General features: G+C 34.6%; 1 protein-coding gene across 5 annotated transcripts in view; it reads left to right on the top strand.

Moving 5' to 3' along the window:
- The window catches only part of PI4K2B (phosphatidylinositol 4-kinase type 2 beta), a 28,489-nt gene that overhangs the window by 7,321 nt on the left and 7,753 nt on the right, over positions 1–13,415 (top strand). For 4 of the 5 annotated variants that reach the window (XR_002830388.1, XR_002830389.1, XM_014459657.2 and 1 more), the window contains exons 2-7: positions 90–244; positions 1,862–2,062; positions 2,639–2,770; positions 4,565–4,718; positions 6,087–6,148; positions 10,114–10,213. Coding sequence is in view for 3 of the 5 variants with exons in the window: in XM_014459657.2 (XP_014315143.1) it covers positions 90–244; positions 1,862–2,062; positions 2,639–2,770; positions 4,565–4,718; positions 6,087–6,148; positions 10,114–10,213 (804 nt within the window). In the remaining 2 variants the exon portion in view is untranslated. The remainder of the gene's footprint in view (positions 1–89; positions 245–1,861; positions 2,063–2,638; positions 2,771–4,564; positions 4,719–6,086; positions 6,149–10,113; positions 10,214–13,415) is intronic. The other variant, XM_014459658.2, reaches the window with a different exon arrangement.

Raw genomic sequence — 13,415 nt, 5'->3', positions numbered from 1 at the left:
AATATTATAGGTTCATATCATGAGCATTTTCTTAGCTGGTCTTTCTTCTTCTTCATGTGCTATATTAACATTGATTTTTCTCAATGCAGTAAATGTTGGTTCTTCAGAGTTGAATTCATTCTTGGATGATCCAGGATTTGCTGATACTGTATCGAAAGCAGAGCAAGCAATAGAATTTGGAGTTCTTCCAGAAAGAATCTCTCAAGGTTCAAGTGGAAGTTACTTTGTGAAGGATCCTAAGAGGGTGAGAATTTCACAAACTTAATACATATAACATAAATTTTGGAAAACACTAATTTAAATGTGAAGTGATTGTGAGTTTCTGAAGATATTTTCTTAATAAATCTGATTGCACCTTCTTTTTAGAAGTAAAGATCAGGTTTTGTGGGTGTGTGATTTTTTTTCTCTATTGTTTTAACATTTGGTTTCAATCATTTATTGAAATGATTGAAATCTACTCACTTTCAGCTGTAGATTTATTGAGTATCATAAGTCCTTACCTTACAGTAGTCTATAACCCTATTAGCCAAGCAAAGTAGAAGTTTAAACTTTCAAAATCTGTTTAATGGCATTTCCAAGTTGCTTGATTTTTTTCAAAGATTTATTTTACGCTAGGAATATTTTTTCCTCACATTACAACCAGAGAAGGAGCCTGGGAAGTTTGAAGTTTGAAGGCATTAGAAAGTGAAATGAATCAAAGTATAATTCTAGGGCAGAAAAGAGAAGCTGATATGGGACTTTGTTCCACTTAGTCTAGAATTTTTCCAGTACGATGTTATCATTTATAAAAACTTTCTGAATGATGCATAGCCAGCAGTTCCTTTTTTTAGAAGGAATAGAGATTATAATTTCATCCAGATGTTTTTTTGCAAAGATCCAAGTTATATTTAAAATAAAGTCTTCTTTGAGCTTTAAGTATATAGGTAATGTCAATCTCAATCTTTATTCCAAGTTTGATTCCTCAATTTGTTCTTGTTGACTTTCTTACTAGTGGTTTAGACTTTTTGCATTATAAAGCAATTACATACTTAAAATTATAGTAAGATTTTTACTTCTTATCTAAGGATAATTCAGCCCCTACATTTAATATGAATATATTTTATCAGACCAGTAGTAAAGAGAGACTATTAGATTTCCATGAGCAATTTTTTTTTAAATGAGAAAATTTACTTAAAATTGGTTCATAAAAAAATAATTGGAAAAAAGATTAGGGTCAGAGAATCTGACAATATAGATGTTTACTAATAGCCTGTCATTACCTTCATATTTTATCTTTGTCACCTGTGTAGAGAACACATTTTGTCATTAGATTTATTAATTTAACATGATTGAATGCCTGCATGTGTCAAGTACTGTTCTGAGTTCTTGGGATACAGTTCTAAGACAGTTCCTGCCCTTTTAGCATATACATTAAGTGGGAAAAGTAGGTAGTAAACAAAATAACATAATTTGGATATTTAACAGATACTGAATAATAACTGTTTGATCTAGATCAGTAGTTTTCACACATTTTAAAATCAGTGGAATCTTTTAATAAGTTGGAAGGCCAGTAATATAAAACAGGAGGCATGGAAGTCTATCTGGTTAATTGTCATGAGGTCTTGGAGCCCTGGCCTCACCTCCCCTCTCACCTTCCCCAGGGTTTCTCAAGAGCACAGTTTGAAAACCACTAGCCCCAGGGATTATTGATTTTAGACTGTTGAATGAGAATGAATGTAAAAATGTGATTGGAACTAAATCCCTTAATATCTAAGGGTTTTATGTCCAAGTCTGTGTTGGGAAGATTTATCAGAATGAACTTTATGGATTATTATCTCTATATTAGAAGTCTAATAAAATTTTCTACTTTTTTCCCCTATAGAAAACTATTGGTGTGTTTAAACCCAAATCGGAAGAGCCTTATAGTCAACTGAATCCAAAATGGACCAAATATATTCATAAGGTCTGCTGCCCTTGCTGCTTTGGCAGAGGCTGCTTGGTTCCTAACCAGGGATACCTTTCTGAAGCTGCTGCCTCCCTAGTGGATGAAAAGCTTCATCTGGGCATTGTACCAAAAACAAGGGTAAAGGAGAATTTGTTTTTAAGCATGGACTTTGGTTCTCTGAACATATTTCTAATGATAGAGCCTAAAATTGAACTCCCTTTTTTGGTAATTCAGAGTCATGAGGGACTAACAAATCGATTCTAGTGTAGAGCCACTAAGTGCTCAAGGGAATGAATGTCTCTTGCACACATGAGCTGAGGTGATGCTAACAAAAGAGGAAAAAGAACTAGTTTTTAAAAAGCAGGTAAAGATCAGGGATTTAGAAATTCTGTTAAAGGTAGAGATAACTAATGTGCTCAAAAGACTGTTTTTCCTTAGAAACTTCCTCAAAATATTCATTCCTAATTGTACATTTCAAGACTGTTACTTCTTTCTCCCACTGGCTAATTTTAGGCTGCTTCTCTCAGAGAGAAAGATGTGCCATTTAATTGACTGCAAAATCCCTTAGCCTTTCTATTTTAGATTCTCTGAGGCATTTCGTATAGGATTAAAATTGGCTAATTTATAGTATTCAAGTGAGTTTCATAATGTATATGAATATAAATACTATTATGCAAATTCTGATAACTATTTTTCTAAACCATATGTTTCTAGGTGGTTTGGCTTGGCAGTGAGACATTTAACTACAGTACAATTGACCGTGCAAAAGCTAGAGGCAAAAAGTATGCTTTAGAGAAAGTGCCAAAAGTAGGTAGAAAATTTCACCGAATAGGACTCCCTCCAAAGGTAAGTTACTGTGATAAGCTTTATTTGGGGGCCAATTCAGCACCTATTACCTGAGCTCCATGTGCTAGGTATTGTGCTGTGGGCTGCGGATAGAATAGTAAAGAAAACAATTTTTTCATCTTCAAAGAGCTTTATAGTAAAGAAGCAGTCTCAATGCAAAATAGTAAGTGCCGGGAACTCAGAATAGAGGAGGGATATGTAACCCATTTTGGAGGATTAGCGAATGTTTGCAAGAGGAGGTTGCATCTATAGCTTTATAAAATAATGGCTAGAGCACAGATTCAGAGTCAAACTTAGATTTCACTCCCAGCCTCTCTATCAGTTAGCTCTGAGACCTGAGGCTAGTTCCTTACTCTCCTAGCCCCAGTTTCTATAAAATGGGGGAATGATCGAACCTACTTCTTAGGGTTGTGAGGATAAAATGAAGAGATTTCTGTCAAGTACTTGGTATAGTCCTAGCACATACAAAAGTAAATGGTAGTAACTATGTTTACTCACTACATATTAGCTTTTGATTTTTCTTACCACTTTTAAATAAAACTAAGGGATGATTAGCAGCTAGCTAAGCAACGGTGGGAAGGGTTAATGAGAAAGGTATATTAGAAAAAGATCTAGGGGTTTTTTGTTTGTTTGTTTGACTTGCAGTTTTGTTGTTACAGCTGTGCATTTATCTAGATCAGTGGTTCTCAACCTTCCTAATGCCGCGACCCTTTAATACAGTTCTTCATGTTGTGGTGACCCCCAATTTCATTGTTACAAATTGAATATAATTAAAGCATAGTGATTAATCACAAAAACAATATGTAATTATATATGTGTTTTCCAATGGTCTTAAGCGACCCCTGTGAAAGGGTTGTTCGACCCCCAAAGGGTTCGCGACCCACAGGTTGAGAACCGCTGATCTAGATAAAAGAATTCGAATAGAAATTCATGGTCAGTCTAACTTATTTTTAAAATTGTACTCCAAGTAAGCAAGGAGTTGGAAAATTTTTACAAAGCCTGTTACTCCTTGGATATGCTGAAATAAATGTGACTAAAAAAGAATATTATTTACATATTTATGACTACTAGGACTTAATTATCAGTGCTTTAGAGAAAACCTTTAGGAAATCATTAAAATTTCATGCCAACAAGAAGACCATAAATTGTTAAGAAAGGGTAAAAAATAGATTTTCTTTGTGGTGATTTGTTTGTATTTATGAGGCCAACTAGGTCACCCCTTATCTGTGTGTTGTGTGCTATTTATTTACTTATTTATTTATTTATTTATTAAATATGTTTTTATTGATTTCTGAGAGAGGAAGGGAAAGGGAGAGAGAGAGATAGAAACATCAATGTGAGAGAAACATCAATTGGCTGCCTTCCGCATGCCCCCACTGGGATCGAGCCTGCAACCTGGACATGTGCCCTGACTGGGGATTGAACTAGTGACCTCCTGGTGCATGAGTCGATCGCTCAACCACTAAGCCACACACAGGCTGGGCCGTTGTGTGCTATTTAAATTTGTATCTCCTTTAATGTTAACAACAATAATTTTAGTGGTAGAAATGCTTTTTATCCTAAAATAGCTGCTATGCTCCTTGAACATTTTTTATGTGCTATGTATTCTTTATGTGATTATTTAGCATTAGTGTGTAAAATAGTGTTCTTGATAAATATGGCTTATCTAAATTAGTGTTAACTCTTCTATTTTTCTTGTTGTGTTTATATATTTTATGATACTGCTGAGAAATTTAAAAAATAATCCCTTCGTTCTTGTACTTTCTTTTCTAACTATAGTTCTTAAAATTATAGATTGGTTCCTTTCAGTTATTTGTTGAAGGTTACAAGGAGGCCGAATTTTGGCTTAGGAAATTTGAAGCTGACCCTTTGCCTGAGAATACTAGAAAACAATTTCAGTCGCAATTTGAAAGATTAGTGATTTTGGATTACATCATCAGAAATACAGGTATTAAAGTTCTCTCATTTGTTCAGTCAAATCTTGTTAGCTTTCCAACTGTATTCAACTCCTGTCATCCAAATCAAAGACATAAGGTTTTGATGCAGAAGTCTTGAGGCCACTTTTTCTTTATCTGCCTTCAAAAAGAGAGATGCAGTCGGTCCTGACCCGTTTGGCAGAATTGGAGATCCTGATTCAAAGCAGGCTCCTGTCCTGGTGATCATGATCAGTTTCTATCCATAGTGTGGTGTTTCTTGGCAGCTGGACAAAGCCAGTTATCAGAAATGCTGTCTGCATAATATGAATAATTAAAACTTGATTGTATAAATTATTTTAGATGCTTATTTTGATTGTAGATAACTTAGTATAGCCTATAAATACATTAAACTCTTAATTTTTTATGCACTGGAAGGGAGCAGTGATGTAGGTAATGTAACACAGTGGTTTCCAAATGTGGTCCTTGGCCTACAAGGTCAGTGTTATGTGGGGACTTGTTACACGTGCATCTTCTAGTAGCCCACCCCAGACCTACTGGCACAGAAACTGCATGCCGGGGCCAGAAGTTTGTATTTTAACAAGTCTTCCAGGTAATTCTGCTGCACTCTGAAGTTTGAGAACCACAGGTTCAAATAGTCACTCATTTATATTGATTTCTCAAAAAATAATATGTACTTTTCTAGATTTAAAATCTTAATTAATATGGTTTTAGGTTAAAGTTAAAATTAGTGTAGAGTCTAGAATACTCGTGTATAGACATTAGGTGAGAGTATTACCATACTCTTGGTAATGGGGTTAGATGCTTTTTCTTTCTAAGGCAGAGAAAAATTATCCCTGATTTTAATAACCTTGATTTAATAGCTTTGACCATCATTGTATCTACCTCATAGAGTCGTTATGAGAATTAAATGAATTAATATATGTTGCCCAACCTGTGTGGCTCAGTGGTTGAGCGTATGAACCAAGAGGTCATAGTTCAATTCCTTGTCAGGGCACATGCCTGCATTTCAGGCTTAATCCCCAGTAGGGGGTGTGCAGGAGGCAGCCAGTCTATTCTCTATCATCATTGATGTTTCTATCTCTCTCTCCCGCTCCCTTCCTCTCTGAAGTCAATAAAATATATATGCATGTTAAGCACTAGCAAAATATCTGGCACAGAGTAAATGCACATAAATGTTAGCTAACATTTTTTAATTTGGAACATTTTTGTTGTGTTAATTAGAGCTTTAATATATAAATATATGTCACAGATAACCAATGACAGTTGAAAATCAAGAAGTGACTGACTATATTTTTCCCCTTGATATTAAGCTATGATACCCATTAAAAAAAAGTAACAGATTTTTGTTTTGTTTTGTTTTATTTTTGCTGTTTTGAAAGACAGGGGAAATGATAATTGGTTAATCAAATATGAAAAGAAGAAAAATGGAAAGGAAATTAAGGTAAGGAGACTTAAAAAGAATACATACATATATATGTGTACACACACACAATCAATTTCTGTAAAAGATTCCTTGAAGTTATTCTTCATAATTTTCTCATTTCCTTCACTCAGATCCTTGGTTTTTATCTCCTTTTTCTGTGTTTTATTTTTCTTCATCTTTTTTCTTTTTTTCCCTTGTTTATACTAGTATTTTTAAAATTCTATTCTTTTTAAATATCTCCATGCAACTTTATTTTTTTATGCTGCATTAGAATAGAATGATACCATATTGGTACCATACTTATTATAGAGCTTGAGAATTTTTTGTAGGACCAGTTTTATTTTGCTTTTATGTAATAAAGGCTTCTGGTATTTTAGGTCATGTTTATATATTACTAATTCACTTCTTTCTCTGAGTCTTATGAATCATTATTAGGACATATAGTACTATGGAATATGTGTGCTTTACCTGTGCATCATATACATTGAACTTAAAAAAATGTACTACTTATATAAGAATCTGGGTTTAGTGTACACATAATGGACTGCATAGACCCATAATACCATCAGAAGGATAGAATTTAGATAAGTTTTTGTCGACTTTGACAAAAGTTTTAAATATTTACATAATTTTAAATACTTGGATAAGAGATATTTTCAGAATAGTTTTACTGGTTTAAAGCAGTCTATACATTTGAGAAAGTTCCAACTAGTTAAAAAAATAATTCCTCCAATACTTATAATCTGTGTTCTCATCACTTAAAGCCATGGCATCACTCTAGAAAGTTTCTATTTTTTTAGTGTTTATCAAAGAAATTTAAAACTTCATAGTCATAGTACTTAGCAATAAAAAGAACAAACTCAATATAGGCAGTAATGTGGATGAATCTCAAAATCCTGCTGAGTGAAAGAAGCAGTGAAAGAAGCTGCACACAGCCCTAGCCGGTTTGGTTCAGTGGATAGAGTGTCAGCCTGCAGACTGAAAGGTCCCGGGTTTGACTCCGGTCAAAGGTACATGCTTGGGTTGCGGGCTCGATCCCCAATAGGGGACGTGCAAGCGGCAGCCGATCAATGATTCTCTCTGTTTCTATTTCTCTCTCCCTCTCCATTCCTTCCTCTCTGAAATCAATAAAAATAACAAAAAAATAAAAAACTGAGTGAAGAATTTTAAAAAAATTAAAAAAAAAAAAGAAAGAAACTGCACACAAAGGGAACATACTGTCTGATTCCAGTTTATAAAACTCCAAAGAGAGCAAACTCAATTCCTATGGCAGAAAGCAGACTGTGATTGCCTGGGGTGGGTAGCGGGAAGGAGGGACTGCAAAGGGACACAAGGAACTTTTGGGTGAAGGTTTCACATCTATTAGTGCTTAACAAATTGTACACTTAATATGTGAAGTTTATATTATGTGTGACTTATACCTCAATAGAGTTGTAAGCAGAAAAAATGATAGAAATAAAAATAAATGCCAGTTATAGCAGAAATGGGTTTAAAATACAGACTTAAATATACATATTTATATTGGTATATCTTGAGCAATTAGATTTTACTGAAGACTTCATTATTTTACTGAAGACTTCATTATTTTGCTTTTAAGTATTTTGTGCATTTTCAGTGAGATATTTGATATAAACTAAAGGAAATAAACCTTTACTCTAATACTTTTAAATTTTTAAAAATATTTATTTAATTTATTGGGATGACATTGCTTAATAAAATTATATAGGTTTCAGGTGTACAATTCTATAATAAATCATCTGTATATTGCATTGTGTGTTTACCACCCCACTTCAAGAATCCTTCATCACCATTTATTCTCCCTTTACCCTCTTCACCTACTGCTAACTCCCTTTCCCTCTAGTAATCATCATACTGTTGTCTGTGTCTATGAGGTTATTTTGTTTGTTTGTTTGTTTGGTTGGTTGGTTTTTTGTTGTTTTTTTTTGCTTAATCCCTTCACCTTTTATACCCAGCCTCCCAACCCCTCTCCCCTCTTGATAGCTGTCAGTTTGTCCTCTAGCTATAAGTTCGTGTTTTTTTTTTTTAATTTATTTTTTTTATTGCTTAAAGTATTACAGAGTATTACATATGTCTCCTTTTTTCTTTCTCCTCTTGACCTTCCCCTGGCCTCCCCTACTCCCCAGTGTCTTGTGTCCATTGGTTATGCTTATATGCATGCATATAAGTCCTTCGGTTGATCTCTTACACCACCCCTTCACTCCCCCCTACCGCCAACCCTCCCCGGACTTCCCGCTGTAGTTTGACAGTCTGTTCAATGTTGCTTTGCCTCTGTATCTATTTTTGTTCATCAGTTTATAATGGTCTTAATTATCCATAAATGAGTGAGATCATGTGGTATTTTTCTTTCATTGACTGGCTTATTTCACTTAGCATAATGCTCTCCAGTTCCATCCATGCTGTTGCAAATGGTAAGAATTCCTTCTTTTTTATAGCAGCATAGTATTCCATTGTGTAGATGTACAACAGTTTTCTAATCCATTCATCTGTTGATGGGCACTTAGGCTGTTTCCAGATCTTAGCTATGGTAAATTGTGCTGCTATGAACATAGGGGTGCATATATCCTTTCTGATTGGTGTTTCTGTTTTCTTGGGATATATTCCTAGTAAGTTCATTTCTTTTTGTTTGTTAGTTTATTTTGTTCATATTCTACATATAAGTAAAATCATATGATAACTGGCTTATTTCACTTAGCATAATACTCTCCAGGTCCATCCCTGCTCTTGCAAAAGGTAAGATGTCCTTCCTTTTCACAGCCAGGTAGTATTCCATTGTGTTAATGTACCATGGCATTTTTCTCACTCATCTACTTTTAATTTTAAAATTATCAAATTTACCTTTTATTATTTTACGTAGGCCACTTGATAATGGCAACTGTCTATCTTTAAATAATAGGAAGTACTCTTTAACACATAAACCTTCTTGCTCCTGAAGTCTTTGTTTCTGCTATAGAGGAATATAGAAGTTAGGAATGGCCTAGGTTCTGTAATCAAGAGTTTCTTGAGGTTCCTTCTACTGGACCTTATTATACTTAGCTATAGTCTTTGGGCAGTACTGTTTAGAAATGTTTTGTATTTTAAATGAATTATTTCTATGGGCCCCTACAAAAGACTAGGTTTTAATAAGGTAACTTATTGAGTTGTTTAAAATGTCCATATTTTGTAACTTTCATACATTTAAGCCAGCCGTGGGCAAACTATGGCCCGAGGGCCGGATCCGGCCCGTTTGAAATGAATAAAACTAAAAAAAAAAAAGACTGTACCCTTTTATGTAATGATGTTTACTTTGAATTTATATTAGTTCACACAAACACTCCATCCATGCTTTTGTTCCGGCCCTCCGGTCCAGTTTAAGAACCCATTGTGGCCCTCGAGTCAAAAAGTTTGCCCACCCTGATTTAAGCAATGCATTGAGCAATAATTATCCAGAAAAATACATCTTTTTAAAATATATATATTTTTATTGATTTCAGAGAGGAAGGTAGAGGGAGCGAGAGATAGAAACCTCAACGATGAGAGAGAATCATTGATCAGCTGCCTCCTGCTCGCACCCCCTACTGGGGATGGAGCCTGCAACCTGGGCTTGTGCCCTTGACCAGAATCAAACCCAGGACCTTTGATTTCACAGGCCGATGCTCTATCCACTGAGCCAAACCAGCTAGGGCCAGAGTAATACTTTATGTCTTAATAATTCCAAGCCCTCTTCCCTAAAGAGGGGGGAAAAAACAGACCATTACTACCTAAATTTGTAATATAAAATTTTTCACTAGTGATTTGAAATTCTTACTGATTTTTAAGACAGCCTCTGCCTTTTAATGGTGAATTTGAACTTTCTGGGGACTTATTTTTTATATAGACTCTTCAGATAAAGTGTATTTAAACCTCAGTAATTACTATAAATACTTTATCTGTTGAAAATGTTTATATACATTTTTTTATCAACAAACCATTTTTCTTCATTTTAGGAAGCAGAATGGGTTGATGAGAAAGAATCGCTTATTAAAGTAGCTGCAATTGATAATGGTCTAGCATTTCCTTTTAAACATCCTGATGAGTGGAGAGCATGTGAGTATTTAGAACCTTCTGTAGGTTCTCTAATTACCCTTTTTCCAGAAAAGGAAGGGAACAAAATTTATGATCATTAAACTGGCAGAATAAAAACCAGGTGACATATCATTCATTAGGACTTAATTTTAGGCACTAGATGCAGAGATGTGTGCTACATGGGACTTACCATGTATTTTCACTTATCTTTAGTTAACTGTGTCTGGTTTTGATTTTTTGGCTTGTGTTAGCATTGTAAAGTAACTTTGATAGCTTTCCAAATTTAAATATATATATGATAAATATATATATTATCTATATGTATAAAAGCCTAAGCGACTGTCTGACCATCCGACCGGTAGCTATGACACGCACTGGCCACCAGGTGACTTGGCAGCTGTGGTTCTCGGGTGATGTACCCAGAACCAGAGAGGAGGGAGCCCGATTCTGGGGTGCGTCACCAGAGAACTGCCCTCTCACAATCCAGGACCCCTCGGGGGATGTCGGAGAGCCGGTTTCGGCCCGATCCCTGCCGGCCAAGCCGAGGGACCCTACCAGTGCACGAATCCATGCACCGGGCCTCTAGTATATAAATAACATGGTAATTATCTGTTTAATACTTTGGTAGAGCTTTATTTTAATGTTTTGGGGAACATTCACTGATAAAACAATTTAAGTCTTAGCTCCCTCCCCCTTTTTTTAGTGACTGGTGCTTTAACTGTCTTACCAGTCTCTACTGGTTTGGTTTCTATGTCTCAAAAGTCTGGTTTCTGTGTCTTCTTAAGCCAGTTTTAGACATGTTTATTTTGCTTAAAATTGTCCATATATTGAGTTGAGATTTATGGGTATAAAGTTTTTTATATAATTTTTTTATAAATAAGAAAATTTCTCTGTTTTACTAAGTATTTAGTGGTGAATTGTTGTCTGGAATTTGCCTTAAAATACTTGAGGATAGATGAAACCAATTTTATAGAAATTTGGGAATAATTGAATTGGGTTATTCAGAATATGGGAGCTCATAGTACTAGTTTTTTTTCTATCTTTGTATATGTTTAAAATATGTGTAATAAATTTTAAAAGTAATCTCGGTATCTATGACTATGCCTCTCTTAAATTTCTACTGTTCATTAGTAGCCTTTTTTTCTTCATTAGAGTTACCAAAGATTTGTCTATTATAAAATATTGATCAAATTTTCAGTTTATTTGCTTTTGCTTTTTTGTTGATAATTTGTTTTCCATTGTTATTTTCTTCTGTATTTATCCTATATTGCTTTCCTATATGTTTTTCTCTAGGTATCATTTTGACTAAGCCATAGATTGGGCATGCTGCTCTATTATTCTGCTTTATAGATTCATACTTTCAGATTTTCTTTAAATTTTTTTACACTTTTTTTTTTTTTTTTAGAGAGGAAGGGGGAGAGAGAGAGAGAGAGAGAGAGAAACATCAATGATGAGAGAGAATCATTGATTGGCTGCCTTCTTCACTCCCCACACTGGGGATTGAGCCCACAACCCAGGCATGTGCCCTTGACTGAAATCAAACCCAGGACCCTTCATTCCGCAGGCCGATGGTTTATCCACTGAGCCAAACCGACTAGGGCCAGATTTTCTTTTTGACAGGAGTAATTTAGAAGTATTTTGTTCGATTGTAAACTTTCTAGATCAGTTGATTTTTTTAAAAAACTGTCCATTGTTATTTTCAAGTTTTCTTACTTTTTGATCTGTGAATGTGTCTGGTGAAATCTACTTTTTGACACTTGTTAATAATTTCTATGTAATCTAATATATGGCCAATTTGAAGGACTGTATTTGAAAAGAATGTGTTTGGGCACAATTAAAGCTTTTTAGTTGTTAGTCAAATCATATTCTTGACTTATTTTTTGACTATTTGATATGTTAATTTTGGAGAGAAAGTTAAAGTTCATTGTGATTGTGATTTTGTCAATTTCTTACATTTCTATACAGTTTTTGCTTTGTATTTCACATTCCTAATGGCCCAGCACTTTATTTTGCCTGTGGTTTGTTCTTTTATCAGTGTGAAATATATCCTGCTTTATTCCTCTTACGGTTTTTTTGTCTGTTGCAACACTGGTATACTTTATTTCTTTTTATTAGCATTTACCTGGTATTATTCTATACTTCTATTTTTAACGTTCATTATTTTGTTTTAAGTATATGACTCATAAACATCACTTAGCCAGATATTTTTTAACCTAGCCTGAGATTCTTGTAATAGGTACACTTAATTCTGTAGCTTATCTCAATAAACTATTGATATTTTGAACTTTTACTGCCATCTTATTTTTTTTACCTTAAATTCCAATTATTTCTTTTTTTCCTGTTTTTATTGAACTGACCTGATATGTCTTCGTTTCAGTTATTTTTCTCTAATGATTTGGAATTTGTATACATATTGCACTTTAAAAGTGTTAAGTTAAAGTTACCTACAATACATGTGGGAAATTTTATCAAACACACAGTTGGGGATTGAGGGTCTTTGAACTTGAAAGAAGAAATAGTATTGAGGATATAGTTTTTAAACTGTCACCTTGGTAGTGGGAGTCATGGTGTTGTTTGCTATTACCCAGGGAAATCATGGTGAACAAACCATCACTAGGATAATTCAAAGTACGTAAGTATTCAGTGTTTCATGGTTGTTCTGTAAATGAACAAGAAAAAAGGAGTAAGGATAGAATCTGAGGGAGTGGTGACATTGAAGAAGAAAAGCCATCCTAGGAGAGAAGTGACTTAAAAGACAGAAGGTAAACTTTGAGAGTGGTATCTCCAAAGGCACATTAGGAAATCAGGAGATGATCGAAAACAGTGCTATGTGATACAGAGACATTAAGTAGATGAGGACTGCAAATGGACCTTTGGAGAGGCTCCCATGCGATCACTGGTGGGAGAGAGTGATAGTAAAATTGTGGGGTAGGGATTGGAAGTAGAGTCAGGAGTTAGAATAAAGGCTTTTCTTTTGATGTAATTGATGAGGGAACGATAAAAAGGAAATTGGATATAACTTCAGGGAGATACGCAGGAAACTGAATATGCACTCTTACTGCTTTACAAATCTTTTAGTCCTGGCTGTGGAGATAATGGTCCTCTTGGAAGAGAACTACAGTTAGCTGGGAATGGTGGGTCTTTTATCCCTTAAAGCTACTCACCTATTTACCTACTGATGGTTTAAAATTTTAGAAGATCATGGGGTGTGTGTGTGTGTGTG

Source organism: Myotis lucifugus, unplaced genomic scaffold (assembly GCF_000147115.1).
Source record: "Myotis lucifugus unplaced genomic scaffold, Myoluc2.0 scaffold_112, whole genome shotgun sequence".
Lineage (NCBI taxonomy): Eukaryota > Metazoa > Chordata > Mammalia > Chiroptera > Vespertilionidae > Myotis > Myotis lucifugus.
The sequence above is the reverse complement of the archived record's forward strand: the minus strand, read 5'-3'. Positions and strand labels throughout refer to the sequence as shown.